Source organism: Rhinoraja longicauda, chromosome 10, assembly GCF_053455715.1.
Source record: "Rhinoraja longicauda isolate Sanriku21f chromosome 10, sRhiLon1.1, whole genome shotgun sequence".
NCBI lineage: Eukaryota > Metazoa > Chordata > Chondrichthyes > Rajiformes > Arhynchobatidae > Rhinoraja > Rhinoraja longicauda.
In genome coordinates, this window is record NC_135962.1 from 3686869 (window position 1) to 3703956 (window position 17088).

Consider the following 17088-nt stretch of genomic DNA (forward strand, 5'->3'; position numbering starts at 1 on the left):
AGGACATTAATAATTCATAAGTACTTTATTGTCACGTACCAAGAGACAGGAAAATTATGTGTGTTGCATATGATTTAGTAACATCATAAGCACAATCATTAAGTGCTTAAGTGCAACAATTGTAATGTAAAAGTAGATGTCTTAGGCCGCTCACAGTCGCCACGTTTCAGGCACAATTCCTCCTGTTACACATCTCCTTTCTTCTCTTTTTATCCTGGTGTTATGTTTCTCCTGTGTTAAGTTTCTGATCCTGTATCTATGCCATCACTAAGGCTACCTGTTTCCATTCCGCCGTGCTGCCTAACTCTGCCGTGCCTCTGCTTTTGTTGTTAAACGTCTCTTATCCATGGCAGTGCATTCCTACCTGCCTCTCATTCTGCTCTGAATGTGTCTTCCACACACTGGGGCATTTGTCCTATCTCCCATCTTGCCCCAGCAACCATCAGACCCACTCCCTGAGCAACACCAGTTCCCAATACCAGTAGCAGCAACTCGTCTTTAAAAGTTCTCTCCCTCCCTCCCTCCTTCCGGAATTACTTCCGGCCTTACTCCCTACTCCAGCCTTCAGGGCAGCACTGTCACGCAAATGGTAGAATTGCTGCTTTCCAGTGCCAGAGACCCGGGTTCAATCCTGGCAACGGGTGCTTGTCTCTACGGAGTTTGTACGTTCTCCCCGTGACCTGTGTGGGTTTTTTTCCGAGATCTCCAGTTTCCTCCCACATTCCAAAGATGTACAGGTTTGTAGGTCAATTGGCTTGGTATAAATATAAATTGTCCCTGGTGTGTGTAGGGTAGTGTTAGTGTGCAGGGATCGCTGGTCGGTGCGGACTCGGTGGGCCGAAGGGCTTGTTTCTGCGCTGTATCTCCAAACTAAACTAAAACACTGAGATAGCTGTGCTGTTGTAACCCTCTCACCTCGAGTTCATGGCAAGATGTAATCTCATCCATCATGCCCTCAGCTGTCAAACCCTATGTGCTTGAATTCCCTCTGCCTCACTGCCCTCCTTCAGATGTGTAAAACGATCTTCTTAACCACACATGTTCCTGTGTTCCTCGTATCCCCTTCAGTCGTGTTTGGTAACACTGACAAGTTCCCCCTATTTTTACTGTAGAGTCCCTACACAAATGGCATCTGTTGCCGGAAAGGATGACTTTGCTGCGTTCTTGTTCCCCCAGCTCTTTCCCCCTGGATCAAATGGAGTCGTGGGCAGATACGTTGTGCTCGTCTCTGGGCAACCGTGTGTCTCCTATGTGGAGTCTCCAGCTCTGAGCAGATGATGTTGGTTGTGTCGGTGTTTAGCGTGCTGCACGGTTGTTTTGTACCCACCAACGTCATTTAACCTCTGAATCATTTTCAACATTTGTACTAGAAACCAGCCACCAACGGGCTCCCTCCAACACCAAAGGTCCATGTAAGTGAAACGTTTTCTGGGAGGTTTAGCTTCCGCCCCTTAATTACACCAGGATAACTGACTAAGATAAAGCATTTTGGAGTCCGACAGCAGAGAGTCCAAGCCCGTGCTAATCACCAAGCACCTACCCGACCTCGTCTGAAGAAGGGTCTCGACCTGAAAAGTCACTCATCTCTCCAGAGATGCTGCCTATTTATTGCTCCAGCATTTTGTGTCTATCTTCGGTTTAAACTAGCATCTGCAGTTCCTTCCTATGCCTCCCTAACAAGTCCCATTTACCAGCACTTGGTTCATGGTCATCTGTGCCTCAGGGAGTCAAGTGCCAGTGTGGATACTCCAAGTGACGTGGAGTGTAAGAAAATAACTGCAGATGCTGGTACAAATCGAAGGTATTTATTCACAAAATGCTGGAGTAACTCAGCGGGTCAGGCAGCATCTCGGGAGAGAAGGAATGGGCGACGTTTCGGGTCGAGACCCGTCTTCAGACCGATGACAGGGGGGCGGGACAAAGGAAGGATATATGTGGAGACAGGAAGATAGAGGGAGATCTGGGAAGGGGGAGGGGAAGAGAGGGACAGAGGAACTATCTAAAGTTGGAGAAGTCAATGTTCATACCGCTGGGCTGCAAGCTGCCCACATTGACATATACAGTGACGTGGCGGTCTTTGCCTGCATTATCTCCTCCTCGGATTCTGTCCTTCTCTGGATCAAAGTGATCCCCTGCAAGTGAAGCTCCACCTTCACTGGCCTGTGCTAGTGGCCCTCCACCCTGGCCCAGTACAGATGCAGGCCGTACACATTACCTGTATCATACAGGGGCACAGAGATCAGCCCAATGCCCCTCTGCAGACCACAACAAAGCACATCTCTGTCAAGATCCAGCATTTATTTCTGCTTCATTGGCACCACCCTCTGTTTAAACTCCACTCCCCCCTCACCCCTCCCCCCCCCCCATCAAATCATAGCTGAGAACAGCAGCAGTTTGAATATCTCCAGTGCATGGAAATAAACGGATGCTGTTGCCAATTAAATGTTTTGACGTTAAATTCAAGGGTGTTTTGGTCATATTGGTCAAAACTATATTATGGTCATATGGCACGTGTCACATTGTTGGCAATTAAAGCCACTTATCTTGCGCTGTTTTCAACTTTTTAATGCAAACTAACTAATACGATCTGGATTCTGACTTTGCAACTCCTTTTGTATGTCAAATAGATGGGAGCCTGCTTCACAAAGGTATTTGATGGATGTCCTTTGAAGATAAGTTGCGCTACCTCTTGGATACATCCGGAGACAAAAGGTGACAAACTTTGATCAGGGACTGCTGTGACATTAGAGCTAGTGACCAGAAGTGTGCACATTATGTCTTGCAATAAATAGATGAATAATCTCTTTTTCCCGTTAAACTAGATCAGTACTTAATCTTTGGAACCGAGGAAGGCATCTATACATTAAATCTGAATGAACTTCATGAGGCTTCAATGGAGCAGGTAAGCACAATGAGAACGAAGGATGGACTATGGATGGTTTTCAAGAGAGAGTTAGAGAGAGAGAGAGAGAGAGAGAGTATTATCTGAATGGTGTCAAGTTAGGAAAAGGGGATGTAGAACGAGATCTGGGTGTCCTAGTGCATCAGTCACTGAAAGGAAGCATGCAGGTACAGCAGGCAGTGAAGAAAGCCAATGGAATGTTGGCCTTCATAACAAGAGGAGTTGAGTATAGGAGCAAAGAGGTCCTTCTGCAGTTGTCCAGGGCCCTAGTGAGACCACACCTGGAGTACTGTGTGCAGTTTTGGTCTCCAAATTTGAGGAAGGATATTCTTGCTATTGAGGGCGTGCAGCGTAGGTTTACTAGGTTAATTCCCGGAATGGCGGGACTGTCGTATGTTGAAAGACTGGAGCTACTAGGCTTGTAAACACTGGAATTTAGAAGGACGAGAGGAGATCTTATCGAAACGTATAAGATTATTAAGGGGTTGGACACGTTAGAGGCAGGAAACATGTTCCCAATGTTGGGGGAGTCCAGAACAAGGGGCCACAGTTTAAGAATAAGGGGTAGGCCATTTAGAACTGAGATGAGGAAAATCTTTTTCAGTCAGAGAGTTGTGAATCTGTGGAATTCTCTGCCTCAGAAGGCAGTGGAGGCCAATTCTCTGAATGCATTCAAGAGAGAGCTAGATAGAGCTCTTAAGGATAGCGGAGTCAGTGGGTATGAGGAGAAGGCAGGAACGGGGTACTGATTTTGCATGATCAGCCATGATCACATTGAATGGCGGTGCTGGCTCGAAAGGCCGAATGGCCTCCTCCTGCACCTATTGTCCATGTTTACTGAATCTGCCCTCTTGATGTGCTGCAGTGTCGGGCTGTAGAGTATGGCATATTTTGTGGAATGGGATGGGTGACCCATTTCAATTTGATAATGTTATTTAACAATTCATAAACGCTTCCAATTCATGTTGCTGCAAATTATTTTCCAGCTTTTCCCCAGAAGATGCACATGGCTGTATGTGATCAATAACATTTTAATGTCTTTATCAGGTATGTATCCTTCAACTTGAGCCCCAGAATGGGAACGAGTTGCATTCTACCATTTAATTTAATATCGTGTCGTTGCTTTACCTGCTGCTCAACAAAATTATTTTTAAAAGGCCAAATTAGTGATTTATAAAGGCACTTTAATTCACTTTCCATGAAAATAATATACACTTTTTTTTGTTTCAATTTAAAGACAATGTGCAGCTGATTTTTTGATGTTGAGCTGTTTGGTATCTCCATAATTTATATTGATGTACAGTGACCCTGTGAACATAGCTCTGTAATGTGAACGAGGCATTGTGTAGCCGTGAATGTCCCCTGCTATAGTCCAACATCGTCCCGATAGTGCTCTGGCAGGCCAAGGCTCGTAGGAACCTGGTTTACCAGTGCCTTTTCAGGAATTATCAACCTTCCCATTTTAGAGCTCTTGCTTTGATTGGTTTGTGATCTGCAGACTGGAGGAGCTATAAATGTATCTTAAATTACTTGTTGTGTTGGTGGTGGCCATTTTCTTTTCAGACTACGTCTTGGAATAGCTGAGTGGCGTTTTGAGCCACTAGGCTGTGTGGTTGGGTATTCTTGAGTACAGACTATTGCTGTCTTTTGTCTCTGCTTTTTACATAAGCCTTCTAAGTGCATGTCTCAATATGCCTGATTTATTGATAAATACACTGAAAATTGTTTTTGAGTTTTATTTAGAGCAAAATTAAAACTTAGTTTCTTTTGCTTGGATGGTACACATGTCTGGTATACCTGCTCTGTTTGGATAGCATGCAAGACAAAGCTTTTCACTGTACCTCAGTACGTGACCTTGATAAACCTAAACCTGTGAATCAAGGCAGGAACATTGAAATAGATTGAGAAGTCTTGGGAAGACCTGAGGCATTGTAACAAAACTGTTGAATGAATCTCATAGTTTGTTTAGAAAAGAACTGCAGATGCTGGTTTAAATCGAAGGTGGGCACAAAATGCTGGAGTAACTCAGCGGGTCAGGCAGCATCTGGGGAGAGAAGGAATGGGTGGCGTTTCGGGTCTGATCAGTCTGAAGAAGGGTCTCGACCCGAAATGTCACCCATTCCTTCTCTCCCGAGATGCTGCCCGACCTGCTGAGTTACTCCAGCATTTTGTGTCTACCCTCACAGTTTGTTTGTTTGTTTGTTTAGTATTTTACCAAAATGCTATGTGTGTCACAACTAGTTCCATTAGTGTGTGTGTTTGTCAGACAACGCTCCCCAATACAGACAAGGAAGCTGCTGCCTGTGTGATCCAGTACATTGAGAGGGCAGGCCAGGGGTGAGATGTCAGCCAGGGCAGCACTGGACAGTTGTCTGTGTAAGAGGGGCAAATGTAAAGAGGATGGATGGCTCCTCGTTACCCAGTGATAACGTGGATTCAACATGTTTAGGGTTCTCACAACAAGGTTGGAAAGGTGGATACCTGGACCAAGATGAACTGAAATGAGCCACACTAAATATTAATACATGACCCTGACTGGACAGGAGTGGGGTGTGTGTCCCTAACCCTGCAACCCCTCCACACACATGCGGAACACATTCTTTATCGAAGCCACTTCAGTCCCTGCATCCACAATGTCTGAAAGCAGTTGTTATCAGACATCCGCTTGCACTGCAGGGACAAGAGCCATCATTCCTACAAACTCTGGCATGTATTATGAATCACACATTATGCAATGAGCTTGCCCTGGGTAGTGTAAGACAATAACTGCAGATGCTGGTACAAATCGAAGGTATTTATTCACAAAATGCTGGAGTAACTCAGCAGGTCAGGCAGCATCTCAGGAGAGAAGGAATGGGCGACGTTTCGGGTCGAGACCCTTCTTCAGACTGATGTCAGGGGGGCGGGACAAAGGAAGGATAAAGGAAGGATATAGGTGGAGACAGGAAGACAGTGGGAGAACTGGGAAGGGGAGGGGAAGAGAGGGACAGAGGAACTATCTAAAGTTGGAGAAGTCGATGTTCATACCGCTGGGCTGCAAACTGCCCAGGCGAAATATGAGGTGCTGTTCCTCTAATTTCCGGTGGGCCTCACTATGGCACTGGAGGAGACCCATGACAGAAAGGTCAGACTGGGAATGGGAGGGGAGTTGAAGTGCTCGGCCACCGGGAGACCAGTTTGGCCAACGCGGACCGTGCAGGTGTTGAGCGAAGCGATCACCGAGCCTGCGCTTGGTTTCGCCGATGTAAATAAGTTGACATCTGGAGGAGCGGATGCAATAGATGAGATTGCCCTGGGTATCGGTTGCAGAATAGCCGAGCTGTGGGAGACGTCACACACCATCAGATGCAGCAGGCAGGCAGGCAGGGGCAGTGCGTAATGTAGGGGGCAAGCATGGGAACAAAGGCGCCGTTTGAATTGGGCTGAACTATTACATTATTGCAGGGTGCCACTCGGCCTTTGTCTATCAGTTTACAATGACAACTAAAATATATTCTTCATATCTGCTGATACTCTGTCATTCAAATACCCTTCAGAGATTCACATTTGTTTTGGATATGATTGTCAAGACAGAGTAAAGATTGTTTCATTGTTATATGTACTAAAACCAACTATGAAAGTCTTATTTGCAGCAGCCCATCAGGCCTGTAAACGCTGCTCACGGGTATAATAAAATATACCAAATCAATAAATGAATACCCCGATACCAGTGCAAAGCACAGTCCTCGCTCGGTACAATCAAAGACAGCCCATTGTTCACGGTGTGCCACGTTAAGCAGTTAGAGAAAGTTGAGAAATGTATCTGGGAAATTGAAGCAAAATAAATAGTCTTGTATCTTTATGACCTTAAAATCTGTTCTTTGTAGATTAATGTGACTTTTAATTTACTGTGTGTAGCAGCTGCTTGTCCAAATACCCGTGTGTGAACCTAATCAAATGTCTTTTGTTTTTTCTCTCTGCACAATGGCTTTGCTCTGTTTCCTTACCACACTGATCAATGGGACAGAAGGTAATCAGACTTTCAGTCTTCACTGTGTTTAATGTGCCTGCTTTAATGTGAAACCTTTAACTGTTCACCTACCCAAGCACAGTATGAAATGCGTCTTGTGTAGGAAGATTTAGAGTTTAGATTTAGAGATACAGCGCAGAAACAGGCACTTCGGCCCACCGGGTCCGTGCCGCCCAGCGATCCCCGCACACTAACACTATCCTACACACACTAGGGACAATTTTTACATTTGCCCAGCCAATTAACCTACAAACCTGTACGTCTTTGGAGTGTGGGAGGAAACCGAAGATCTCGGAGAAAACCCACGCAGGTCACAGGGAGAACGTACAAACTCCGTACAGACAGCACCCGTAGTCAGGATCGAACCTGATTCGACGGCGCTGCATTCGCTGTAAGGCAGCAACTCTACCACTGCGCCACTGTGCAGATGCTGGTTTAAACCGAAGATAAAGCTGGCCGGCTGAGTTACTCCACCTTTTTGTGTCTTTACAAGTACACCGTTGCAGCTTTGTCCTTCCCAAGGAGTGCTGCGTTTATTCTTCAGGAACCAAGAGTTGCTGGGACTAACGATCCATGCTCAGTGTTGATATCCTTCCATTAGAGATACCAACACTCAGCATTGATTGTTTTTCACATCAGCTTCATCCTAATACGCTCTATTCTGTTTTTCATGATCCCTTCCTTCTGTCTTTGTTTAATTCTTAGTAATGGGTTGGATTTTAAAATGCCTTTTGTGAGCTGACCCACATTACAGGTATTTTGTTTCAGTCTCGAGCAGGACTCTTATTTCCTGTCCCAAAGTTTGACTTTTAGTTTAGTGTGCATGGTTACCCTCTCTCCCTGTTATCGGTACATTGGTCGGTGTGAACACATGCCTGTGTTCAGATGTAGCTTCACTACGTGAACGTCACACAACATGAGGAGGACTGGGGGGTTGTACAGTCACGGTGAATGGGCGGACAAATACCATATGAGCTGTTTGTGGGAAAACAAGGTTATCCACTTTCAGCAACATCCTCTCTCACGTCTACTTATCAATAGACAATAGACAATAGGTGCAGGAGTAGGCCATTCGGCCCTTCGAGCCACCACCGCCATTCAATGTGATCGTGGCTGATCATTCTCAATCAGTACCCCGTTCCTGCTTTCTCCCCATACCCCCTGACTCAGCTATCCTTAAGAGCTCTATCTAGCTCTCTCTTGAATGTATTCAGAGAATTGGCCTCCACTGCCCTCTGAGGCAGAGAATTCCACAGATTCACAACTCTCTGACTAAAAAAGTTTTTCCTCATCTCTGTTCTAAATGGCCTACCCCTTATTCTTAAACTGTGGCCCCTGGTTCTGGACTCCCCCAACATTGGGAACATGTTTCCTGCCTCTAACATGTCCAACCCCTTAATAATCTTATACGTTTCGATAAGATCCCCTCTCATCCTTCTAAATTCCAGTGTATACAAACCTAGTCGCTCCAGTCTTTCAACATATGACAGTCCCGCCATTCCAGGAATTAACCTAGTGAACCTACGCTGCACGCCCTCAATAGCAACTTTGACGGCAAGAATAGAAGAGCAGAATGTGACTTAAATGGTGTGAGGGTAGTGAACGTTGCCCTTCTGAGATGTGTGTATTCTCATGCACGAAAGGCTCAGTTGGCATTCAATGCAGCCAGTAAACAAGGGGTAAATGGAAGGTCAAGCTTTGTGTAAGCAAACACGCCCTGCTACAGATATAATGTCAAGGATTTGAGTGCATAACTTTAAGGTTGGGGGGGGGTGTGCAGAGTGGGGGCCTGGAAGGTGCTGCCAGGGGCGGTGGTGATGGCAGATACGACAGTGGACTATGAGGCTTTTAGATAAGCACATGGGGTGCAGGAACGGGGGGGATATGGATCACGTGCAGGCAGATGAGGTCAGTTTATCATGGCATTATGTTCAGCATGGAAGTGTGGCCTGACGGGCCTATTCCTGTGCTGTTCTGCTCCATGTTACACCTACTGGGCTTTGGTAAGTGTTGATCTTATTTCAGGGACAATGTCATTGCTGTGGAGACAGGAAACAAATAGGTGTTGAGAAATGGACCCGTTCCCAAGTTTTGAAGGAGAATAATTCTGTCGAAACGTACCATTCTAAAGTGGTGATGGTAGATGCTATGAGGGTGTCTGTCCTGGTGGAGTGGGCTCAGGAAGCCCATTCGCACTAAATAAGGGAGTTTGTTCTCACGGAAAGTTACTAATTATTGGAATTCTGTACCCCAAAGTGCAATGAATGTGCAATTTAAATGTCAGATAGAGTTAGGAATTGAGCAAATAGATTTGTAGGGAGGAACTGCAGTTGCTGGTTTCAACTGAAGATAGACACAAAATGCTGGAGTAACTCAGAGGGACAGGCAGCATCTCTGGAGAGAAGGAGTGGGTGACATTTCGGGTTGAGACCCTTCTTCAGACTGGATCTGGTTTTGGGTGGTGATTTATTCTGTTTGTAAACGAGAGGACACGCCAACGATACTGGAGGCAACAAAGTTAGGATTACATTGAAGAGGTGAATTTAGTTTACAGGCCTGCCCTATCCACCAGCCAGTGCCCACCTCAAAACTGTCATGGCCCCCTTGTGTTGCTTACTGCATTTCCCATTTTTGTGTCATCTGCAGATTTTTAAATGTTACCCTGCCCTCATGGCAAACATGAACATATTGAACAATGGCCAGCATTGACTCACAAACACGCTTTAGACTGAAAACAGACATTTATTGAACTGCTTTCTTTCCTTCTACATTCTGTCAAAGATTTATTGTCACATGTACCAATTAAGGTACAGTGAAATTTGTGTAACTCAAATTTCACTGTACCTTAATTGGTACATGTGATAATAAATTGATCTTGAAATCTTGATTGTTCTATTGGCTCTTTTGAGAGTCGGCTTTTTATCTTGAATGATCCTTCTGAAGAATCGACATGAACCTCCTTGTGTAAAATTAAACTCTGGCCCAAACGTGAAACTGAGCAGACCACACCCAACAAATGGTTGGATTGGGTTGTGTTGGGCTTGGCTTGGCTCGGGTAACCAGGGTGTGTGTACTTCACCGTGACCATGGGAGTGCCTGAGAGCTCCAGTCATTGTTCCATCCCTGCCTGGACCCGTGGCTTGGACAGCAGCCAGGCCCTCTTCTCCCCCACCCCGACCGCCCGCCCGCCCGCCCGACCCACAGAGGGGAGCCAGCCCTGCTGTTCCACCACAGTGAGGTGCTGCCCTTAGCTGCTCCTCAAATCACACCACACTCTCACAAAGTGCTGCAAAGATTAGTATGCATACTCCTGGCTTTTTGTGTTCAGAAACAGTCGGGCAGTGCGACCGGACACCTAAATGGCCAGTTGCAATCCCTGCACACACACAGTGCCATGAAACCCATCCCTGCACACATCAGTCACTCCGGACACCTTAAATGACCAGTTGCAAAACATACTTGGCTAATTAAATATGATTATGATTATTATTATTGCATTTCTGTGCGTGACTGTTTGCAGTAGAGTTCAGTGAACAGTTAAGTTTTGATTAAAGGCCAGAAACTAACTATTCAAATATTGTATTCCATGTCTGCTACTTGCATAACATTTTAAGTAAACTTAATCTTGAGTATCTATCCTTTTTGTCTCTTGGCCTTTACCCCCCCCCCCCCCCCCCCCTTCACCTGTAACCACCTGTCACTTGCCAGGCTTTGTTCTGGCCTTCCTCTCTTCCAGCTTGCTTCCCCCCCCCCCCCCCCCCCCCCTCACCCCCACCACAATCAGCGTGAAGAAGCCTTGCAGCTCATCGTTGGTGATTGGATGTGTGTGGAGTTTGGGTTGCCAGGGCATTCAGAACGGTGTCAGGCACACACTGCCACTGAGGCCTGGGACTCTGCCAACTCTGAGTGGAATCGCTCCGGACTTTAACCTCCAGCGCTTCCAGACCCATCCCCTCCACACCCAGCTGCCCATCGCACGACCAGCTGCCAGCCTCACTGTACTCCTCATCCAACCGCAGTAGCAGTGTCATGAAACCCATCGCTGCACACACCAGTGCTGTGAAACACCATCAGTGCAGTGAAACACCATCCCTGCACACACATCAGTGCAGTGAAACACCATCCCTGCACACACCAGTGCTGTGAAACACCATCCCTGCACACACCAGTGCTGTGAAACACCATCAGTGCAGTGAAACACCATCCCCGCACACACACATAATGCTGTGAAACACCACCCCTGCACACACACAGTGTCATGAAACACCATCCCTGCACACACACAGTGCTGTGAAACACCATCCCTGCACACACACAGTGCTGTGAAACACCATCCCTGCACACACCAGTGCTGTGAAACACCATCAGTGCCGTGAAACACCATCCCTGCACACACACAGTGCTGTGAAACCCATCCCTGCACACACACAGTGCCGTGAAACACCATCCCTGCACACACACAGTGCTGTGAAACCCATCCCTGCACACACATAGTGCCGTGAAACCCATCCCTGCACACACACAGTGCCGTGAAACCCATCCCTGCACACACACAGTGCCGTGAAATACCATCAGTGCTGTGAAACACCGTTCTTTATTTCACCTTGGCTGCGTCCGTTTTTTATTGATGAAACTACTCGATGTAAAGTACTCGCTCTGCCCTTTAGCCATGCCCTGTGCCTCCAGGAACACATTTGGTCCTTTAGCTCCATTCCTCCTAGTCCTGACCTGAAAGGTCACCTACGTGTTCACTCCCCTTATGCTGCCTGAGCCGCTGAGTCTCTCCAGCACTGTGTTTGACCATTCCCCCTCAGACTCTGATTATACGTGCACAGAAGGTTTGCACTCCCCTACAGTTGCACTGATACTCTCCCCCTTTTCTACCCTCATTGGAGCATTTGATATTCAGCCGAGAGCTCGCCTGTCCCTCTGTCTCTGTATCATTGTTGTTATATGTGTTGGTTTGGCCTTGCTCTCAGCTCCAGCTCCGTTTTCCTGCCTTTCATCCCTGGCTGACTTGTGCCAGGCCACTCCTCTCATTTCTCCACCCGCTTTTGTCTGACCATTGTTTGATTCTCCTTGTCGGTTTTCAATGCTGATGTTCGTGTTTCTCTCCCATTACAGGTAAAACGTTTCAGCTTTATTCACACAACCTGGTCGGCTTATTTGAACAGGCAAAGAAGCCAGGCCTGGCATCCCATATTCAAACACATCGGTTTCCCGATCGGATAATTCCCCGGTAAGGAAATCATTTACACCCTGCTACTCTTAACAGTTTGAAACAGTCTGAATGCTATTTCACACTCTCTAGTCTCGCCACTTGTTTTAGTTTAGTTTCAGTTTAAAGAATACAGCGCGGAAACAGGCCCTTTCGGCCCACTGGGTCCGCGCCGACCAGCGATCCCCGCACATTAACACTATCCTACACCCACTAGGGACAATTTTTACATTTACCAAGCCAATTAACCTACAAACCTGTACGTCTTTGGAGTGTGGGAGGAAACCGAAGATCTCGGAGAAAACCCACGCAGGTCACGGGGAGAACGTACAAACTCCGTACAGACAGCACCCGTAGTCGGGATTGAACCTGGGTCTCCGGCGCTGCATTCACTGTAAGGCAGTGTGCCGCCGTGCCGCACTTTTAGACTACAAACCTGCACATCTTTGGAGTGTGGTAGGAAACCAGAGCACCCGGGGAAAACCCACGTGGTCACAGGGAGAACGTACAAACTCCATACAGACAGCATCCTTGGTCAGGATGGAACCTGCGTCTCTGGCGCTGTAAGGCAGCAACTCTACTGCTGCGCCACCGTGCTGTTTGAGTTCCAGGGAAAAGGCAACTTTTACACTGGTGATGCACTGATTGAAAATGATCAGCCATGATCACATTGATTGGCGGTGCTGGCTAGAAGGGCCGAATGGCCTACTCCTGCACCTATTGTCTATCTCCAGTCAGAATTCTCCCTGACTGAGTGAGGGATCACGGGATACAGTGCTGAGAAGGCCGGGACTGCAGCATGATTGGGGCAGCACAGACATCTGTCGTGGTGCAGTCATCAGGGTCAAAGGGTTTATTGAAGAAGACAAAAAATCAGGGTTGGGGGAATATGAACAGACATGTAAGAGGGAGAGAATAATCACTGATGTGTGGGAAGGAACTGCAGGTGCCGGTTTAAACCGAAGATAGACACAAAAAACTGGAGTAACTCAGCGGGTCAGGCAGCATCTCTGGAGAGAAGGGACGAGCGATGTTTCGGGTCGAGACCCTTCAGACTGAAGAAGGGTCTCGACCCGAAACGTCACCCATTCCTTCTCTCCTGAGATGCTGCCTGACCCGCTGAGTTACTCCAGCATTTTGTGAATAAATACCTTTGATTTGTACCAGCATCTGCAGCTATTTTCTTACCCTTCAGACTGAGAGTCGGGAAAGGGAAACGAGAGATATGGACGGTGATATAGAACAAATTAATGAAAGATACGCACAAAAGTAACGATGGTAAAGGAAACAGACCATTGTTAGCTGTGGTCTAGGTGAAAACAAGTTACAGACAATGAGGCTCAACAAGATGACTTTGTAGCTGGTACGATGTGGGTGGGTGGGGATGGAGAGAGAGGGAAAACAAGGGTTACTTGAAGTTAGAGAAGTCAATATTCATACCACTGGGGTGCAAGTTGTCCAGGCGAAATATGAGGTGCTGTTCCTCCAATTTGCGCTGGGCCTCACTCTGACAGTGGAGGAGGCTCAGGACAGAAAGGTCAGTGTGGGAATGGGAGGGGGAGTTAAAGTGTTTAGTAACCGGGAGATCAGTGACATGCTTGTGAGATTTGGGCAGACGTTGTTAGTGGAGGGCAGAATGTGAAACATCCAGAAATGAAAGAGCAGATAATGGCAAGCTCAGGATATTAAACAATGGGATTAATTACATTGTATGAGTTCTACCCTGTAAATGTTTAATGACATGAAGCTGTTGAAACTGAATTTAAAATGGAGCTTGCACTTTCTTTGTAGGAGATTTGCCTTAACCACAAAAATTCCTGAAACTAAAGGTTGCCACAAGTGTTGTATTGGTGAGTGAAGTTTTGATTTTCTTTGTGTTTAAAGTATTTGGATGATGTAAGAACACTTTGTTTAAAAATAAGTTGACGTTTCCGGTATGGGTGTGAATGAATCCATTTCTCCATTTCATTGGCCAGTGGCTCTCCAAGGGGTTTCTGGCCATTGCTCTGGTCTTGGTGGGACATGTGCATTTAATGGTTCTTTAGCCTTGCTTCTCGTTCACATCTTCCCACAAAGGAGCAGCTTAATCAGGGGTGGGAAGTGTAGGAGAGTGAAAGCCCACCAAGGGAGAGCAGTATTTTCTCTCCACAATGTCTTTCTTAAAGGAAATAGTCACAGAGCAGTCTGGCACATAAACGGGCCCTTTGGCCCACTTTGTCCACATGGGCCAAGGTGGCGTACTGGGCTAGTACCATTTTGTCTGCATGTGGCCCATAGCACTCTGACCCCCTTCCTATCCATACATCTGTCCAAATGTCTTTTAGGTCATAACTAGTGTAAGAAAATAACTGCAGATGCTGGTACAAATCGAAGGTATTTTAAGAAAATAACTGCAGATGCTGGTACAAATCGAAGGTGTTTATTCACAAAATGCTGGAGTAACTCAGCAGGTCAGGCAGCATCTCAGGAGAGAAGGAATGGGTGACGTTTCCGGTCGAGACCCTTCTTCAGACTGATGTCAGGGGGGCGGGACAAAGGAAGGATATAGGTGGAGACAGGAAGATAGAGGGAGAACTGGGAAGGGGGAGGGGAAGAGAGGGACAGAAGAACTATCTAAAGTTGGAGAAGTTGTTCATACCACTGGGCTGCAAACTGCCCAGGCGAAATATGAGGTGCTGTTCCTCCAATGTATTCAATTTATTTAATTTTATTAATTTTATTATTTTATAAATTTATTCAATTTATTCCAATTTATAAAGGTATTTATTCACAAAATGCTGGAGTAATTCAGCAGGTCATTCACAAAATGCTGGAGTAACTCAGCAGGCCATAACTACATCTGCTTTTATAGCTTCTGCCGGCAGCCCATTCCAGACATGGAGTAACCTCTGAGTGAAAAAGTCTCTCTTAAACGTTTCTTCTCTCACCTTAAGCCTGCCTTCTGGTTTTGGAAACCTCTACCCTAAGGGTGGTGAATCTGCGGGATCCTTTGCCACAGGACGCCGTGGAGGCCGTCAGTGGATATTTTTAAGGCAGAGATAGATAGATTCTTAATTAGTACGGGTGTCGGGATATGGGGAGAAGGCAGGAGAATGGGGTTAGGAGGGAGAGATGGATCAGCCATGATTGAATGGCGGAGTAAACTTTAATGGCCTAATTCTGCTCCTATCACCGATGAACATGAAAATACGGATTAGTCCCACAGTTATCATGCATAAAATATAAGAATCGTGTCGGATTATTTGGCAGAAGAATATTGAATGATAACGTGTGACAATCTATTGAAAGCTACTTCCATTGAATGTGCATGAGTTTTTTCTGACATGATCGACCTGTTGCATTGATCTGCTCACTGATTACAGTGCGGAACCCATACACTGGCTGGAAGTACCTGTGTGGAGCCCTGCAGTCCGGCATTGTTCTGCTGCAGTGGTACGAACCCATGCAGAAATTCATGCTCATTAAGGTCAGTGCTTGTTTCACGTTTGCGAAACACCTTATTACTATGTTTTCGCACTGGATTTCTTTTAGCTTTTAATTGTTAAACTGCAATTAGCATCCAAATGACCGAGTACTGATAAATACATCATGGTATTTAAATAACGTGTGTTTGTAATGTTTCATTATTTGTTATATTTGACATTCAGCATTTTAACGCTGAACAATGAAACGCTGCTTGAGTATAAGAAAATAACTGCAGATGCTGGTACAAATCGATTTATTCACAAAATGCTGGAGTAACTCAGCAGGTCAGGCAGCATCTCGGGAGAGAAGGAATGGGTGACGTTTCGGGTCGAGACCCTTCTTCAGTCTGAAGAAGGAATGGGTGACGTTTCGGGTTGAGGCCCTTCTTCAGTCAGAAGAAGGGTCTCGACCCGAAACGTCACCCATTCCTTCTCTCCCGAGATACTGCCTGACCTGCTGAGTTACTCCAGCATTTTGTGAATAAATCGCTGCTTGAGTGCCTGTTTTGGAATGTGGAGATCCATCCCTCACTGGTGTTGAACTTTTCCCTGCAGCACTTTGACTTCCCTTTGCCCAACCCGCTGAAGGTGTTTGAGATGCTGGTGGTGCCAGAGCAGGAGTATCCGATGGTGTGTGTGGCCATCAGCAAAGGCAGCGAGCCCAGCCAGGTGGTCCACTTCCAGACCATTAACCTCAACTCCTCCTCCTCCTGGTTCACCGAGATTGGTTCAGGTAACCCTCGTAGAGTCAAAGAGCTGTACACCGTCGACCCACCTTGTCCATGCCAACCAGGTTGGCACGCAGAACAATTGGAATCATATGGAACAACTTTCCTGTATTTGGCCCGAACCTTCCCTCTCCGTATATATCTGTCTTTTAAAAGTCGTATTTGTATCTGCTTCTGTACCTTCCTCTGGCAGCTTATTCCAGATACAGGCCACCCTCTGAGTAAAAACGGAAGTCCCTCTTAAACCTTCCCTGTCTCACCTGAAGCCTTTGCCCTCTACTTTTAGAATCCTCTGTCCTGGGAAAAAAAACCTGAGTGATCACTTTATCATAGAGTCACAGAGTGATAGTGTGGAAACAGGCCCTTCACAGAGTCACAGAGTGATACAGTGTGGAAACAGGCCCTTCACAGAGTCACAGAGTGATACAGTGTGGAAACAGGCCCTTCATAGAGTCACAGAGTGATACAGTGTGGAAACAGGCCCTTCATAGAGTCACAGAGTGATACAGTGTGGAAACAGGCCCTTCATAGAGTCACAGAGTGATACAGTGTGGAAACAGGCCCTTCAGCCCAACTCGCCCACACCGGCCAACAATGTCCCAGCTACACTAGTCCAACCTGCCTGCGCTTGGTCCATAACTCTCCAAACCTGTCCTATCCATGTATCTGTCCAACTGCGTCTTAAACAATGGGATAGTCCCAGCTTCAACTACCTCCTCTGGCAGCTTGTTCCATACACCCACCACCCTCTGTGTGAAATAGTTACC

General features: G+C 46.5%; 1 protein-coding gene across 1 annotated transcript in view; it reads left to right on the plus strand.

Moving 5' to 3' along the window:
* The window catches only part of map4k5 (mitogen-activated protein kinase kinase kinase kinase 5), a 126584-nt gene that overhangs the window by 91894 nt on the left and 17602 nt on the right, over positions 1-17088 (plus strand). Inside the window, exons 20-28 of the mRNA XM_078406074.1 lie at positions 1371-1412; positions 2628-2712; positions 2823-2902; positions 3889-3949; positions 6909-6911; positions 12036-12150; positions 13921-13979; positions 15492-15595; positions 16149-16326. Of these exons, the coding sequence (XP_078262200.1) occupies positions 1371-1412; positions 2628-2712; positions 2823-2902; positions 3889-3949; positions 6909-6911; positions 12036-12150; positions 13921-13979; positions 15492-15595; positions 16149-16326 (727 nt within the window). The remainder of the gene's footprint in view (positions 1-1370; positions 1413-2627; positions 2713-2822; positions 2903-3888; positions 3950-6908; positions 6912-12035; positions 12151-13920; positions 13980-15491; positions 15596-16148; positions 16327-17088) is intronic.